This window comes from Ambystoma mexicanum, chromosome 10 (assembly GCF_040938575.1).
Source record: "Ambystoma mexicanum isolate Mex_15411 chromosome 10, UKY_AmexF1_1, whole genome shotgun sequence".
Taxonomy (NCBI): domain Eukaryota; kingdom Metazoa; phylum Chordata; class Amphibia; order Caudata; family Ambystomatidae; genus Ambystoma; species Ambystoma mexicanum.
The window spans coordinates 58,711,070-58,729,520 of NC_090932.1; the positions used below are offsets into that span (position 1 = coordinate 58,711,070).

Below are 18,451 nucleotides of genomic sequence, written 5' to 3' on the forward strand. Positions count from 1 at the left end.
ACATTAAAACCACCTCTGTCATGTATAATGCAATTTCCTCCTTCGCCAATCCGTAACTATGTAGTCTGAAAGCTAAATGGGAAAGGGATAGGGGGGCCCCATAATACCAGAGGACTGGCCCATAGTCCTGATGTATCACCAGGAGATTGCCATATCGGCGAGGATCAGGCTTATACAACTTCAGGTGTTAGAGTGCTACCCGTGTAACTGTATCATGGGACAAAGCTAAAGATCCTAACTGCTTACGCTGCCATCAGGAGGAGGGTACCTTCATCCATATTTTATGGGACTGCCCCCAAATTCTACATTTCTGGCAGAAGTGCTGCGACACTGTCTGTTATGGGTTGTGCCATCCCTATGCATCCTAAATTAATCCTACTGGGTGTTGAGGAAGAGGGTGAAATGACCAGTTTTGTAAAGTTTTCAACGGCCACTGATCTAGCAAAAAGGAATGTTGCGCAGTTATGGGGCTCAGATACTGTCCCACAATATGATCAATGGGTGTCAGATGTTTATGCATGCATAGTGATGGAGCAATGAGTATATGCAGCCAGGGGCTGCCCAGGGAAAGCCCAGAAAATCTGGCACAAGTGGGAAGAATGTTAGCGACAAGTGGACTGTCTCACTAAGGTATCTAAAGCATAACTAAGTTATGGACTGACTGCATCACATGTTGCTTAATGCCAAGGCACTATCATTCGAATCCAACCTGTTCTGCATCTATGTATTGTATTATGTATTGTTTGTTAAAGAAAAGTTGTTTTAAAAAAGTGTTTACTTGGATATTTGTATTTGCTGGTTTCATTGCACAGCTCTACAGCTCACATTGCCCCTCTCGAGATGAGCCTGGCTGCTCAGTCACACTACCAACTTGTGTAGTACAGGTCTATATTAAAAGGTGGATCTAATACTGAGGAGATGAGTCTTGTGTAGTACCACACCAGTTGGACTGCACTAATTCTTACCTAGCATGTTTCCAATTGAATTTGCGTACAATCAATCTTTTGGCCTGCTTTAAAAAGCATGAGGTTGTTTATGGATTACATTGACCGAAGTCTCCGTTTATATGGGTGTTGGGGTATTTGCGGGGCACCCCTGTGTTTACATCGCCATACATAATGCAGGCTTCTTCATCACCCACCATGCAAAAGTGGCATGATGTGCAAGCCTTTTGAACAGTACTTTTGTTTGTGGACCTTATTGGCCTGTGAATATTCAGTAAGTTGGCTTAGTCTCTTCAGATTGAGAAATCCTTTCGGTATAACCTATGTGACGGCCATAGGTCAGTTGCATGGATCCGCAATCTTGGCCAAGTACTGACACAATTCAGTTGGAATAGCAGCACGTGCTGACACAGCTAGTTTGGAAAGACCTCTGTGAAGATGGTGTTTCAGAATCGGCCCTGTGAACAGATGTTGAGGCACCCCATGCTGATTAACGGGGACAAACGCTGTCTAGCCAAACTCTATCTGGGTCGTGTTACTGAACAGAAGGGCTTAGACTTAAGAGGGCATGTGCGGTGAAGGGTTCAGTTAAGAACATACATCACTCTTAATACAAGTTAAGCAAAATGTGTTATTGGACACTTTGGTATGATGCCAAAGTGCTGTGGGTTGAACGCCCTCGGGGACTGCAGTCCATGTCATTGGAGAGAGTAATGTAGTAAAGTGTGCTTGGGTGCACTCGGTATGTGTGCAGTCAGTGTGGAATAAGTGGTGTGTAGCTGCATCCTAGTGCTAGGTGTGGTGAGGTGGTTGTGAGATCAGTAGAATGTGATCAGCAAGACCAATGGACTTGGGTTTCTGCATTCTGGCGGAGCTTGAGTTTATGGCCTTTAACAAACCCTTAGCAATAAAAATTACAAGTAACATTAAAATATTGACTAGTGCTATATGCACGTTCACGGACACTTATAGGTAGAAAGGGTTTTAAGAATACTGAAAATGTAGTAATCCAATTGCATGAAGAAATGGACCTAGGTAAGCAATCAATATTTTGAGAAGAAAAAGGATGAAAAAGCTTGCCGAACACCATGCAAAACCTTAGTAATAAGGTGCTATCCTTAAAAAGTCCTTCGCTAGCTAAAACAGAATTAAGGGGCATAGTGTCCTTAAAGTCATAGGTCCCAGTATGTTTTATCAAGGGGCCAAGATTCTCCTTAGGAAGTTGAAGGTGTTTGGCTTGAGCCAGCAAGCAGTTGTAAGTGTTCAAAAGTATGAGAATGGAAGTAAAGCTCTTAATAGATCCTCTCCTAATCCAGCCACCTTGGGGGAGAACGAGCGGTGTTGCTAACCAGAACATCAACATTAGGCTAGGCAGCTGAGAGATGAAGCCAGGACGTTATGCCCATACAACCCTATGGAGACGAAGGGTGGATGGTGTTAGGAAAGATTTCTTTCACTGCAACTTTCCTTCCATTTTTATGGACCCCCACACTTGCATTTATTTTTTATCCTGACCTGTACTTTTTACAGTGCAGTGAAGCCTTAAGCTAATCTGTTATGGGGAAACTGGCATGTCCTTCAGGCTGTCAGTACTGGGACACATTGTCTCCCTTAGTCTAGAAACTTTGTTACTACTTTTAGTAACTTGTTTTCACTTGTGCTAACTTATCAATGTACAATGCATAGAATGGGGCACACTTGTTTTGCGTAGACTAGCACTCAAATGATTTGTGGTTACTCTAGATGTGCTAAATTGACCAGCTGGTGGCAGCAGTGACTTTATACACTTTTTTGTGGTGCTTTTTCATATTAGCTGTACCACATTTACCCTGTTTGGCTAACTGTGGCTAGTGACCAAACATGGCCATGCCATTTTTGGTTTTCGCTTGTCCTTTGGCCATCTGGTTTTTTAGCTTTCTTACTGGCCTGTGAGACCAGGAAAATCCTTATATGGACTTCCAGTGCCTGGGGAAAGCAGAGGCTTTTGGCAGGCTACCGGAGGGCTATGTCGGAGGGCTATGTGTGTTTGCTGCCAGGATGTGGGCTGGGACTTTCAGATCCCAATCCGCAAAATGGGTTGTGTGTCTTGAGTGTTTTGTGTAGGAGTGTTCCCACCAATGCGTGTGGGGCTAGGTCGGCTATTGGCTTGTGAGTTTCTGCTTTTAGCTGGCTTTTAGGATATGACCCCTGCACCCACTCTTCAGAGATCCTAGAGTAACCTGAAGGAGCCAAGACTACTGTCCATCAGTTAGACCTGTGAAGAGACCAGAGACCAGTTTGAAGGAGGCCTGGCTACCAACTTCTGCTACTCTCCTGGAGGAGCCCTGTCTTGCTATTCTTAAGCAGTCCTGCGAGGGAGCTGCGACCCTTGGAGTGGAGGCAACATCCATTTCTGGTGTCTACTTGGTACCCTACGAAGAAGTCATCAGAGGTGTCCCGGGACGGTTCTGCTTACCTGAGTCGAATTCCAGTCCTGAGAGGGGTCCTGCATACTCTTTTTCTGCATTATTCATCCGAGAGTCTTTGCACCAGCGAAAGACACGTCCAGAGAGCAGCTCGAACCTGCAACCCCTGCCTATCAAGGACTGAGTATGACAGCGGAAAAGCAACCTCAGACCTATTTCCATCGACCTGCTAAATCCTGGGAAGAATTGGAGTACGGGGGGCGAGTTAGCGGTTCTCACCTGCCCCTAAAGTTTTCCTAACTTTTATAAAACTTTTACTATACTTTGGCTTTGTCAGTGCTTGCTCGTGCAAGCCTTCCGAAAAGTTGCCCACACTTCAGTTAGTCAGAATTAACTGTCTTTACACGTGGAACCATTCATGGGACCCGAGAGACCCTACCTTCATTTTTTTCCTGCATCACAAACTGTCAGAACCTTTCCGAAACTTTTGGGAATAAGGCACCAGGTAATTTAAGGAAGATCTCTTGAAGTTGGGGTTAATTCTGTGGACTTGTAGTGCCTAAACTAATCTGTACTTGTGAATGATTTGTCCTCCCACGTATGTCTTACATCTCCATATCCAGCTGTAGCTGCTTCAGAAAATCTTTTCAGAAGTGGCTGCTGTGCTTAGATGTCTGACGACTCGAGGGCCTCTCTCTGTGTCGGCGCAATCGATGGTATAGAGCGCACGCTGCCACCGTTGGCTTCAGTTCTGTTTTTCCGCAAGAGCTATCGCTTCGTAATATCGGCACTCTTCAGTTCCTTGTCAAGAAACCTTTCGTATTTAGTGAAAACATGACGTTGTTGGCATCATCGACTCTGAGATCGCGGTTAAAAAAATGTCTATACTATGGGGCAAAAATGGGCCTTACGGACCCCAATCGGGGGTGTCTGTGGTGCTTAGAATCTACTAATTTAACATTGGAGTGTGGGTCCTGTCTATTGATTAGTGAAAGCCCTGAAAGAGCATAGAGGGAAGTTAGATGCATGTAGATCTTATAAATCCCCTTTGACAACCCTGTTTGAAAAAACAAACCTCCGAGTTGAGAAATGACTCTCCTCGTTGGAAGAAGGCTAAAGGGTCCCGATCACACAGTGGCTCACACCACTACTCATCCTCACGGCGGTAGAAGAAAAGGTGCCACAAATCGCTGTTTTCGAGTTCCTACTTGGAACGGTGCTCGTGCCTGACCAGATTGGTTTCACTGGCTGAGTGGGAGAGGTTCAGACTAAAAATGGAAGTATGCAAGAATGCGGCCTCGACCACCTCAAAGAGAGCCATGCCCGTGTCGACGAACACGACAAAAAGGCAAAGGACAAAGCATGTGTGCCCATGGGAGCCCTCGAAGGTTCCCTTGAATAGAGAGACGACTCCTTTGAAGACCAAATCAGTCAATGCCTAAAATGGCCTTGACGTCACAGCTGCTACCAGCGTCAAAAACTTAGCAAATAGCTTTCGAGATCCTTTGAGGGTTTAGCTTTCACCCCACTGCGTAAGACTTGAAGTCTTTGCTCAATTTATGAGGATGATGAGCAATCTTCAAATGAATTGCATCCCTTTGGGTTGCAGTATGGTACACAATGTACCGGAGGCCTTAATTTCAGAGGTCTCAAGAATGAAAGACCTTCATGAAACCCGGTTATCTGCAAGTGGGTTGGACACTTCCCAGAAATAGTTTTCCTCAGACCATGCCGATTGATCTTAGACAACTGATGTCTAGGGTCATAGAATATCTGGGATGGAAAAGGCCTGGACCACTTTTTGAGCAGGAAGACCTGACTAATATTTTAGAAAAGGGACCCCAGAAGGACCCTACTTTTCCTTTCCCTGTAGCTCTAGAAAGGAGAGTTGAGGCCAGTTGGGAGACGGCAGAATTAATTCCAGCAGTGAACAAAAAACTGACCAGCAAGTACAGACCCTTACTATCTGACAAAGCATCCAACTCCTGAAAGTTTGGTAGCTCAGGCTGTCACTTCTACATCCAAACAAAATGAAAATGCATACCCAACTACCCCGCTTCCCCCCACCCCCAACCCCCCCCCCCCCGGACAGAGATGACAATCGTTATGCCACTTTATCACAAAAGGTTTTCTGTGTGGGGAGTATGCCCCTTAAATCGGCAAATGCCACATGTGCACTGGCCAAATTCACTTGCACTTTATGGGATTCCATAGTGATGGCAGCCTAACATATGCCAGAAGGGGAAGAACAAAACCACTTCTTAAACATTGTCACAGATGGGAAAGATGCAATGTGCGAATCCCTCCAGACTAGTCTTGACTCTGCTGGCAGTATCAGTAGGGCTCTGGCGGCTAGCACTGTAATGCAGATTTGCCTGGTTGCGAGTCTGGTTTTGCTCCAGATGTGCAGGCTAGACTTCTTAACATGCCCTTTGACAGCACACATTTATTTGGCAGCAAAGCTGACGAGAACCTGGAGGGACTCCAAAGCAGCAGCCAAATCCCTTGGTGCTGCAGTCAGACAGCCACACACTTTCCACGCTGGTACACCTTGGAGGAGCAGGTCCTTTTTGCTATTACTCCTCGGTTGGAAGAGGAAGTGGAAGAGGTCAGAAGATTCCTCCATGGTGGACGGGGGAAGAGGTGTTTTTACCCTCAGCTGCTGCATCGGCCACCTCAAAACCTCTGAGGCCTTACTCCACAAAACCCCAGTGGGAGGCGGACTCTCACCATCTGAAAGAATGGCAGGGTATTACTTCAGATGTGTGGGCATTGGGAACGGCTGCCCAGGGTTACTGCCTTACCTTTCTCAAAAAAAGGCCTTTGGATCATCAACCAGGGCACAACTTTCAAAGTTCCAGATCCGCTCCTCATGCAGGAAATGTTGAACTCCTGGAGAAAGTTGCTATAGAACCAGTACCTGTAGCTGAGAGGAATAAGGGTGGGTACTCCCCTTTCTTTCTAATTCCCAAGAAGTGCGGACGATTGAGACATATCTCGGACTTAAGACACTTGAACAAGTTCCTCAAAGGATACGTTCAAGATGGGTACCCTCTCTGATGCTTCAAGCCCTCCAGCTTCAGGATTTGATGGCATCATTGGACTGTCGGGATGCTTACTTTAAAGTGTCAATCCATCACAGGCACAGAAAGTACCCAAGGTTCGCCGTTGGCGGTTCTCATTCTCAGTTGAGTTCTGCCATTTGGGCTGACCTCCGCCTGAGGGTTTTCACCAAGTTGATGGCAGTGGTAGCAGCGAATCTCAGGGTTGGGGGGGTGAGAGGGGGCAAGTCATGTCTACCCCTACTTGGACAATTGGCTGACCAGGGTACGTTCCCCCGAACAGGCGCTGGAACACCTCGGCTCCACTTGTCACTCCCTTCACAACCTGGGCTTCTCACTCAACTCAACTTCAAGAAGTCCCACATGATACCATCTCAAAGGCTCCAATTCATCGCAGCTGTCCTCTACGCTTCCTCCCGAGGTGAGGGCTCCAGACATTCTGCAGATGGTCACCAAATTCCAGAGTGCCCAGCATCTTCCGGCATTTGCCTTTTGGAAAAACATTTTTTTGAGGTTGCTTGGCCTCATGGCATCCTACATTTTCCTGGTGCCAGAGGACCACCTGAGAATGAGATTCCTTCAATGAATCCTCCAGATTCAATGGTCCCAATTCTGTCAGGATGTCAGACCTCCTTCAGGTTCTGAGCAGTGTCGGATAGAACCTTCTGTGATGGGCCTGCGAGAACAACATTTTGAAAGGAAAACCTTTTTGGCAACCATGGCTGGAGAGAACAGTAGTGACAAATGCCTCACTCCTAGGGTGGGGAGCCCACACTGACAATCTGCGGTCATTGGTCTCCATCCAAGCCCAAACTACACATCAACCTTTTGGAGCGAAGGGTAATCGGACTAGCGCTAGGGCCTTTCTGCCCTCTGTACAGGGAAAGAATGTCCTTATAATGACAGTGTCCATGTACTACCTCAACAAGGGAGGCGGCGTAGAGTCACTACCACTGTGCAGAGAAGCAATGCAGCTCTGGTTCTGGGCAATTTAAGATGGAATCTCCATCAGCATTTCACCTAGCTGGAAATGAGAACACAGCAGCTGAGGCTCTGAGCAGGCAGAGCCGTATCACACGAGTGGGAACTAGCTCAGGAAGTCCTTCAAGACCTCTTCACCCTTTGGAGAACTCCTGAAGTGGATCTGTTCATGACCAGTGTCAGCTGGAAATGCGATCTGTACTGCTCCAGAGAATTTCCACCCAAGAGGAGCTCTAGGGGACACATTTGTAGTGGACTGGGAGGTTCCAATCCTGTACACGTTTGGTCCCCGTAATTCCTGATGTGATCAGGAGGTTGAGAAAGTTCAGGAAATCCATGTTCCTAATTGCCCCAGATTGGGCCAGGAGGGATGTGGTACCGGGACCTTCTGGACATGTCCATCTGCCCTCCAGTACGTCTTCCACAAAGAGGAATTTCTCTCACAAGAGGGTCAGGTTCTCCATCCAGGGTTCAAGACACTCAACCTTCACACATGGTTTCTGAGAGGTTGATATATGGATTGGGTCCTCCAGGACATTGTAATGGAAATCTTGATTTTGACCAGAAGGCAAGCGACGAAATCCTGCTGCCGTTGGAACGACTTCTGCAGCTGGTGCAGGGGTAACAATGTGGACCCTTTTACATACAGTAGACCTATGGTGTTATCATTCTTGTTACACCTGGCCAATCTGGGCTCCAGGCTGGTACAATGTAAGGGTATCTAGCAGCATTATCTATTTTCAAGCGCTCTTCTGAAGAGATATCTTAAGGATTCCACTGGTCATACAGCTTTTATAAGGATTGACTCATTTTTTTTTTTCGCTGGTCCCTTTTCAAGTTTCTTTGTGGGATCTCAACCTAGTTCTGAGATTCCTGTGTGCATCATTCGAGCCTATCCACTCCTGTCCTTTAAGATTGTTAACCTTGAAGACCATCCTTTTAGTGGCTCTTACATCAGCCTGTATGGTGAGTGAACTTCAAGCCTTGTCCTGCAAGCCTCCTTACAGTCTTCTTTAAGGATAGTGTGGTCCTTAAAGTTAAACCTACCTTTCTACCAGAAATTGTGTCCGAGTTTCATTTAACTCAAAAAATCATTCTACCTTCTTTCTATCCCCCCCACCTCACCCTGGAAAGGAAGAGGAGAGGCTACACAGGCTTAACCCAAAACATGCACTTAGCATCTACATTTCCAGAATGCCTAAATTACGACAAGACCGTCAACTTTTTGTTGGTTAACACAGGCCATACGTTTGGTTTGGCGGTCTGAAAACAAATGCTGAATCTAGATGGATCATCCTAGGAATCTCTGAATGCTACAGATTAGCTGCCAGATATCCTCCTGAGGGTCTCAGTGCACATTCAACCAGGGACATGACTAGTTCCTCTGCTTTACAGAGGGGAGTACCAATTCAGGATATTTGTGTAGCTGCAACATGGTCCTCAGTCCACACTTTCATCAAGCATTGATATATGATCGTATAGTCTGGACCCTGCCTTCTCAAAAACACCTTCCCGGCTTTAGGAAGTGTTACATTCTGTACACATAGACCAATAAGGACATTTTAGTTTGAAACTGTAAATTCTGAATCCCTCTTCCAAAGATGCAAATACTGCTTTGGGATCATAAGATGAGGATTAAGTGGGAGGACACAATCCATTCGAAAACAAGTTACTTACCTGTACTAACGTTGTTCCGACTGGTTATTCCTCCCACGTATTTCTCATTGCCCCTCCCAGCCTATTCCACAGTAGAATTTCCATGTCATTGCAGTTTACTCTTTCAGGGTGAGTAGCTGTCAGGCGTAGGATAAACCAATACACAAGTACAGAACTGAAGCCAACAGTCACTGCATGTGCTATATACCATCGATGTCAGGATAGAGGCCCTCGAGGGACATCGAGTAGATTGCATCGATGCGCAGCACCGCCTGCTGGAAAAAACTTTCCAAAGCAGCTGAAGCTGGGTGTGGAGATGTCATAAAATGATTACGTGAGAGGACAATCCAGTCGAAAGAAATGTACCACGGTTAAGTGACTTATTCTTTTACAGGAGTTTGATTTGTGTTATGCCCTACTCTAGTGACTGTATATATGTAATCTATTAGTGTTGTATGATACTTCTAACTATTGGTAGTTATTTTTCAGGATATTTGGCCATAAATAACTGTTTTTATACATACTGTCTAAGTGTAGTCTGTGATTCCCATTGTGTACTCATTATGGACCCTATACAAGCTCACTATCTCTTGAGACTTAGCCTCAACCTCCCGTCACTTCTACCATGAACTGGTTTAGCTGCAGCTCCCAGAGTTGTTCCTGTCACAATATAGGTTGGCCTTCTATACATCGGTCTGCCAGACCAGTATAGAAAATCCATCCTAACGGATGGTAGACCAGGTAGGTATGTTCAGGATGTCATTGCACCAAAATTCCAGGGGTAGTGGAAGTGATATCTCACGACCCTTGACCTCTGATGTCATCACAGGAAGTGATGTCATTTGACCACCACCACCCTCCCCAATGACCTCACGGAAGTGATGTCACACAACCTTTCACCCGTTAAAACAGGAAGTGGCATCACATGGCATTGCCCCTCAGTACACTAAGAACAATATGCTTACGATCACTATAATATGATAGACATTTCATACACGAACGGATCACCATATGTAGCGTTAATATCAGTGTGTATAGGCCCATATTACCAAATTACTGTGAATGTAAGCAGAAATCCAACAAAGCAACCTGGACTATTGTACATCACTCGGGGTAAACTGTGAACAGACAAGAGCAAATCGAAGAGCCTAAACACCAAAGCGCAGACATCCCGTTCCTGCAAAGTTTCTGGCCGCAGACTGGAAACCAACCAGAAGACCATCTGAGGCTATACCACTTCATACCTTTGCACTTGAACAGGTTGCACGTGTCCCAGCTGCCCAGCATGAGTACTGGATGAGAAGGCAGGTGGGCTGGCGCGCTGAAGGTCAGTGCGGGGTCAGGGCTGCGCATGCTTATTTCACTGATCGCTCAGAATTAATTCTCCTGATTTGCATTTGTCGTCTTTGCTTCAGGAAAGCAGGAGTGAGGAGCGAGATTTCGAAATAAGTCCACCATGTGACCTTTCTATGCTTTGGTGGTTTATATTTTGAAGCTTCTGATTTAAAAAAAAAATCCTTTTTAATACTGGGGTCGCAGGGCGTCGCAACCAGGGCAGCAGAGGTCGCCGTTGCGACCTCTGGTGACCCCTAAATGACGTCCCTGGGTATGTTTGCTCTCCCTTCCCACCCCCCTATTACGATTCACTCAGGAACCACGTAGGTGTTCCTGAATTTGTTGGGCTTTCTGGATTCATGACTTGTTTCTGCTATAGGAAGGTTGGGGCCTTGGTTGAAGAGGTCGTTTTAGGACTTTGTTTTTTGGGTCTTGCTAGTTCACAGATCTGTGCTCCAGAGGACCAGTTCCGGAGACATTGGATACAGCCTACTTGACCACCACTGCAGCACCAACTCTGAGGACTTTCAGGACACGAGGCAGATAAGCAGTGATGGCCACTTGAAGGAAGACTACACTTGTGGCGGAAAAAAAGTAATTGGGCCTTGAAGGCACGGCTTTGTTATATATGGCATTTATAACGCACCTATAAACAAGTGTTTCAAGGCGCGACGAGGCAAGGGGGGGACAAAGGGAGGACAGAACGATCCTACTAGGCCAGGTGTCATTCAGATCGCAAGTGCATGAGTAGGCGGGAAAGGAAAAGTGCGCAGGGGGAAGGGAGAGGGGAAAGTGCAGTGCAGTACATGGGATGTGGAATAAATAAGACACAAAACAGCCAGCTAGTGGCAAGTGCAAGGAAGTGCAGACGCAAGTGCTGGTAGGGGTGGGACTGAAGGGATACAAGTCCCCAAGTGCAGGGGTTGCCAGGGAGGCAGTGCAAGTGGGTAATTGACGGGGCCTGGGCCAGAGAACAGAAAGGGTAGTCAGGTAACCAGTGCGATTACAGTCAGGAATTCAGCAAGGGAGGGGAGGAGAGAAAGCAGAAGCAAAGAGGAAGGTTTTGAGGGTGTTTTCTCGGAACCGGAGATGGTTCTCCTCGAGTTTCAGGGAGGCAGGAAGTCTGTTCCAGAGAGGCCCCTGCCGAAGAGTGATCTGCCACCAACTCGTTGCTTGGAGAAGCGACTGACCCTAAGGAAGTTGGAGGCAGATGAGCGAATAGCTCGAGAAGGAAGATATTTAGGAAGAGAGAGTTGAAGGTATTGCGGCCCCAGAAGGCCTTGTGTACAATGCAGAAGGTTTCGAACTTAATCCTCGCAGCCACTGGGAGTCAGTGCAGAGATTTCAGTCCTGTTGAGCTGCAATGTCTGGAAAATGCTTCTTGTTACAGAAGTTGATCTGTTGAGTCCCAAGGATTAACTCCTAACAGTGACTGATGCAGCGAAGGATTCCAGGAGGACATCTGGCTAGTCCACACTATAATTCTAGGATTCTTCAGAGTGCTTTACAGGGGGTCAAAGCATTAATGAAGGCCTTCTGGAGATCTGCAGAGAGGCACGGCTTCACTGGGCAAGTGAAGAAAATGCTGTTGGTAAGCTTCCGGTGCAGTGGTCCAGGTCTTCAGAGGACTGCTCTCCTCTTGGCTCATCCCACCAATGGCAGTTATCTGCACCATTAAAGCTTAGCAGGGGCTGTCCAACCCTGGACACTCTGATCACTGCGCTACATCTGCACAGCAGTGGACACTCTAGCACAAATGTGGAATGGGCTCAGACGGACCCAGCCCCCAAATTAGGCCACATTTGCAGACCAGCACTTTTGCCCACGAACACTGAAGCTTCCCCGGGAAAGGGCTTGGCTTCACTTACCTTTTGCTCGAAAAGGGGGAAACTGACTAGAACCTTCAGACCATTGGTCCTGAGAAACTGTTTCCCTTTTGAATTTTTGTTTTTACATTGCACACTGCAACAGGGATACTTTAGTATCACAATGGTGAGTGTAGCGATCAGCAGGCCGAGGCACTTGAGGTCTCCATGCTGGGTTAACATTAAAATGGTCCTGCTCCACAGATGTAGCATATAGTGAAAGGTCGAGATGCAACTTCACAATGACGCAATGTGTGTGAGGTGGATGGTTACGGAGAACAGTCGATCTAAAAAATCTGCAGCACAGATGCGTCCTTGGAAATGATCCATTGAACACCTCCGGAAGAGATCAGTTTGTCTGCTTTGAATTAGAGGAACACTGACGCTGTCTTGTGGCTGGTAGAGCCTTGTGTTCATCTTTTAGGAATCCCAAAAGATGTTTGTGTAGATGTTGGGGAATCCTCAGAAATGTGCCAATTCCCGCTACCTTGGAGACCCCCAGAACTTTTGCTGGACTTAAGGACTTTTTTATCCTGGAGAAAGAGACCTTTATTCCCACTCTAGTATTTTTCTGTTATTTGAACGGTTTCTTTTAGTTTTTGAGTCTGACCAACTCCATGGGTATCATCTTGTTACATTGTGACACACAGCACCTTCAGTGCAGTGGCACAGGAAAGTCTTTCATATTTCCCAAAGGTTTAAATACTTTCTCTTGGATAAACTACTGTTTCCAAAAGCAGTGAAGTGAAATTGAATTTACTTGGATATGGAACTTTCTAGATCCAGCACACACTATCTTACATTAGGGTGCGGGAGTCTAGTTTCTCATGTAACATTTTTGTTACCCTTTCTACAATTAATGGCTGGTGGCAGTGGTTTATTTTTTTACTACCATTGAGTGTTTCTACCGCGGGCTGCAATTGCAGCTGCAGTAAAGCACCCATGGGTGCCCTTTTTGTCAAAATGGCCCCGGTCGTCTTTTTTTGCCATTTCTTGCTGCCAAGGTCCTTGAGATTTACTCAGCGCACCAAACCAGGTTTGGTCCCCTTGTTAGTTTTGTCTTTGGCAGGCTTCAGTGCTGAAACCCGCCTATGGCTCCAGCGTGTCTGGCAGGGAAGAAGCGAGGGAGGTTCCCGAAACTCCCTGTGCTTAGTCTCCTTGATTACAGGAATGCAACCAAAGGTTAATGGATGGCGTCCTTGGAGGACGGCCACCCTGCTGTGAGTGACAGCTAGGCTGCGAATGAAAGGGAGAATCCTGCATGAAAGGCGCAGTCTTTTGCTTGGAAGGCAGAGGCGACCACTGGACAAAGGAACCCGAAGAAGAACTGGGAAGAGATGCTTGCTGCAACTCCTGCACCGTTGGTTTGCCCGGTGAAGCCCTGCTGCAGTGCTGAAGCTCTGAATTCGCTTAGACTAGAGAAGCCCTGCAAAAGACAACTTCTCCCCTTGGGTTGGTGGGACCAATCGACCCCAAGATGAACTCATCTGGAAATCCTCTCGAAGCTGGCTGTACTTCCATTTGATGCTGCAGGAACCGAGTGCCAGGGAGAGGAACACCAGAATAGAGTATCGTTTTTAAGTCCGACCCGAGCTCCAGGAAGATCCTCAGGACTCCCTTGAAGCAGGACTAACCAAGCCTGAGCCACCTCAGAGTGCTGGACCCCAGAAGCAAGGAAAGCCCAGAAGGTATCCGAGAACCGCAATGGTGCTATTCGCGAAAAGCTGAAACCGCAAAGTGCTGCTGATCTGAAGTTTGCCCATTGCTGCTGCCAACCTTCAAAGCATAGTGCAGACGTCCCCAGACATCCTCCCTCTTGTCCCCACGACTGAGGCCCAGGAACCACAGGATCCGGCAGACTACAACTGGAACAGAAGCCAGCTAAAACCATTTTCTTCAGACCTGAGGTACTGTAAACTAAGGGGTACTTACTCTTGCTGTGTACTTGCTAGCTCCCGATTGAGACTTGCCTTTACCTCTTGCAGAGTTGCTTGCAGCTTTGCTCATCACAAGCCTCCCAGCTTGTGGCCCAACCGTGATTTCTTTTTCAACAAAAACTCTCCATAACATTGTGCAAGACTTTTTTTACTTGCCTTAAAGGAGAACTTTAGCTCCCCTAGGCGTTGCTCATTGACATTGGCTGTCCTGGCTCCCTGATACTCTTCTAAACCTCTGATTTTGTGTATTGATCTGTCCCTCCAAATAGTCACGCATTCTTTATTTGTGTAGCTGGGAAAGGGTTAGCCTGCATTGCATTGGAGGGTTCAAAAGTACTTAGAGAAACTTGTTAACCAATGTTCTCTCCCTCTAACCTTTTCTTTTTGACACCAAACTTAGTATTGCTCTAAATGTACCAGTGATCTATCACTGCCCAGTGTCCTGGTTATTTAAGTCGCCTCAGGGTGTAGGAAGTGTCGGTGTCTCATCCCAAATGGGTATCTACTGATGCATTGAAACTGAGAGTGTGTATTTGTTGAAGTATATTTTTGTTACATAGTTGCTCCCTTCTAAATAAGGCTTATTCAAACTGACTGTTAAATTAATAATTGTTTAATCAAGAAACCTTGAGTATACATTTTATTTGGATACTTGTCACTATGAAACTCTGTTGCAACCGTACAGCTCACAATGACCCCTCTTGAGAAACGCCTGGCTGCTCACTCTAATAACTTGTATAGTACATGCTTATACCAAAGGTTGGGTTAACTATTGCCAAGAGGACAAGGCTGGTGCAGTCTCCCACAGGGTACTGCATACAATCTTGCCTAACAGTGGAGCTTCCAGTCGTCCTCCCGTCTGGATGCTTCAGGGTCAAATCTCAGCAGTTTACATAGTTCCTGATGCAGTGTCTGTTATGCTAAACGGGAGGGTAGAGCGTAAACCTGCCCACCAATACTCAAATGCACCATTCGAACTCTGGGGGCCATTTCACCAGAGCTGGCCACCCAAGATATAGCTCAGACCACCACTGAGTAACCCAGAAAACCTGAAATGAGATCTTGGCTGGACGGACCATACACAGTAGTGTTGGTTAGTCTGTCATATTTTGGACCCTGGCTGCAAGGCAAATGTTATAGGGCATTGCTAGCATTCTTTTCCACTTCCTTCATGACAGTGGTTATACTCTGTCACGCATGCCTATTTGTGGCAAATATGTATGCCCATCCAGTGGAAATGTTTACCTGCTGCCTCTGAAAGAGGATCGCTCAGGGCAGCATTTGCCTAGACATCACAATCAAACCTAGTGTGCATCTTGGTGAAGATTGCTCTGCGGCTTCCGAAAGTTTTACTCCATCCTTTGCTTTGTAAATATTCTATTGTCCTTACTTCGAGGAAGAAGCGTGTTTTTAAATTTTTGTGGGTGGGGAGGGTGGAGGGAGTGTTGCGTTCCCATTTGGCTCATTGCTGGAGTTGAGTAATTGGAGGTTCACTCTTGTTTATTACAGATTGCCAGAGATGTTAATATTTACTATAACTGGTGGAGAGTCTCCCAAAATATTGAAGGCCATAAGGTGGAAAAAACATTGTAACTGCAAAGCTGTAATCTATGTATTTGCATAGTATTGATATGGTTACCAGGACTTAAATTGATCTTAATGGTATTGTGTTCCTACAGGTGAATGATCCACTGAACCAGAAAAATTCAATTTACACGAGTGTGGGTAGCCCTGCTACAGACTGGGTGAAGGCCATGTAAGTTTCCCTTTAGTACATGGAGTTTTATAGTACTGTGATTCATTGTTTAAAGCATGTGTATTGTTAAGGGACCATAACAGGCACAATGTTTACACATTTCTCTTTAGTTGGAATCAAAGGGGCCAGTTTAGGTTCCTCATTGACCAATGCTGACGTTGAGAACCTTTTCGACAAGTTGTGCATGCTGTAGTTCTAATCTGTTTCCATTGTTATATATTTGTACCCAACTGAACTGTTCCAAGAGTGCTTTTTAGTTTATCCTGAATCAAATGTTCAATTGGTATACCTGAAATGACTGGTTCTAGGGGTGAATTGCCAACCTTTGATCTCAACCCATGAATTGCTTCCTAGTGGACTTGCAAACAGCTACTTACTCAGATATCATATTGTACCTCTTAGAGCTAGTTTGGGAATGTCTCTGCTGCATGCAAGCCCTACAGGGACATTTATAGGAAAGTGGTCTATTTCTAAAACCTTTTTCACTTTGTTCCTTTTTGCACCGGCCCCATCCACATCTGTCCCCAGTCTGCAAAACACTTTTTTTGAGGGTCTGCTCACTAGTTTGTGACCCTGTCACATCCCCCTTTTTTAATATTTGTGAAGGATTTACTCTTGCACACTTGTGTTTTGTTTCTCCTCTCCAGGCAAAGCCATGGGGACATGCACTGTAATTTCTGACACCACACTGCACCTTGGCCTGCCAGTCATTTTCTCCACACTGTTGGGATTGGGCACCATTCTACAGCTCACTGGGTCCCACTTGTTTTGCAAACTTTTTTCTTTTTGCCATAGTCTACTCTTCTTGCCACCTATAACTGGTGGTATGGCAGTTTGTGTATTGCCATTCAAGGATGCTGCAGCCATTAACTCAAGAGGGGCAAGTGTACACACCTGACAAAGGGAAATGGAAGGGTGCATAAGTATGAGACCGACACAAGGGTGGCATGGTGTTTGCTAAAGGCTTTGATTTGTGAAAAATAAAAATAACTTCTGTCCCTATGACTAGGAGGTGTTTCCCTGCCTCAACTAAACCACTAAGGTGTCTGTCATAATCCCTGTAAATCAATAGTCCAGTGTCAAAATCATAATTCTGTCCCTTACACTCTTAATTAAACTAAGGACTTACTCCAGAAGAATGGCTTCTTTCTTGACTGAGGGTTAATGTCCAGCTCCTGGTGATGAGCTGGGTTCTCAAAATTGGGTAAAGTAAAAGTTCCAATACTGCTCTTGACTGGTTTTCTTCATAAACAAAGAGGAAGTCTCTCACTGTTAGTTTTCCAACTCCCAGTACAAGGGGAATGGCTACCTTCCCCTGGTTTTCTTTAGGTTTACAACTCACACGGAGAATACCAAAGGGGCAACGCACTGGTCTTGGAAGCAAGACCATGCAGAGCAACAGATATCTGAATCCCGGATCCACGCTTAAAAGCCGAACTCTGGTACGGTATTCGGCGTGTTATTTTTTAAAAAAATATTAAATGCATGATGCAGAGGTGTGGGGGGGGGGGGGGGGAGAGGGAGAGATGGCTCCCTCCCCCAGGTTCTGTTCCTGTGGTTTTCAACACCAGGGGGGAATGCCTTTCCCTGGCTTATTTTTCTGAGTGACATACATACGTCAGAATACCAGAGGGAATGTCTCCCTTCCCCCTGGTATTTCCCGCCTCTCGTCATCCCACTGTAGACGTGACTCCCGGTTTCGGTCCCAGACTTGTGCGATCTGTTGGTAGTGTGGCAGACTTGGTTCACCAACCTGCCAGGTACTGTGTTTTTTCTTATTTCTGGCAGACCTGGTTTACGATCCTGAAAAGTACTGAGACTATGAAGATGATGGATGATCATCTTTATTTTCTGTGGGTCCCAGACCTTTCTTGGGGGTTTGGGAAACTGACTTTGTTCCCATGGGTTTCTTTTCTTCCTCTACCAACCGTCCCGGTCACCCTTGTTCCTTTTAGGGTCTCTCCCGGTAGATTTTGGTTGGTTTGTGGGACTTATTACTTGGTTTCGGTCTTCCGTGCTCTTCTCCCCTTCTGCAGCGTGCTTCTACGACTCTGCAGCATTCGGTCCCTGGCAGCGATTGCGTCTCCTCTAGACGGCGCCGTCCCTTGGCTTCGCCTGCCTAGAGTACTGCTCCCTCTGGCCGGACGGTCCTTCCCTAAGTAAAAAGTGACATCTATGGATATGTCACAGAAGCAAAATTGCTTCTCCGGCATGGATTCACATGCTCATGAATATTCCCAATCAGGTCGGGAATCCTCTGTAAAAGAAAAGTTTGACTTTCACATACAAACTGTATTTTTCTTGTAAACCAATTACTGCACTCTAGGTCATACTGCCCCCAACCAATGACTGCCCTCTCACTTAGCCCCTACTCTGGCAGCCATCTTCAGATTTTTACTGCACGTTCAAGTGTTGGGAGTTTTTGTGTTTTACTCCGTGATACTACATTTTTTGTGCTTTTCGAGAAAGTTCTATTTATCGAACAGAGCATGTGTGCTCTTTCTCTCCAT

The 18,451-nt window shown here is 46.2% G+C and overlaps 1 protein-coding gene across 3 annotated transcripts in view; it reads left to right on the forward strand.

Annotated features, from left to right (window-relative positions):
- The window catches only part of TFRC (transferrin receptor), an 858,836-nt gene that overhangs the window by 622,305 nt on the left and 218,080 nt on the right, over window positions 1–18,451 (forward strand). For all 3 annotated transcript variants that reach the window (XM_069617499.1, XM_069617501.1, XM_069617500.1), the window contains exon 15: window positions 15,865–15,941. In XM_069617499.1, the coding sequence (XP_069473600.1) occupies window positions 15,865–15,941 (77 nt within the window). The remainder of the gene's footprint in view (window positions 1–15,864; window positions 15,942–18,451) is intronic.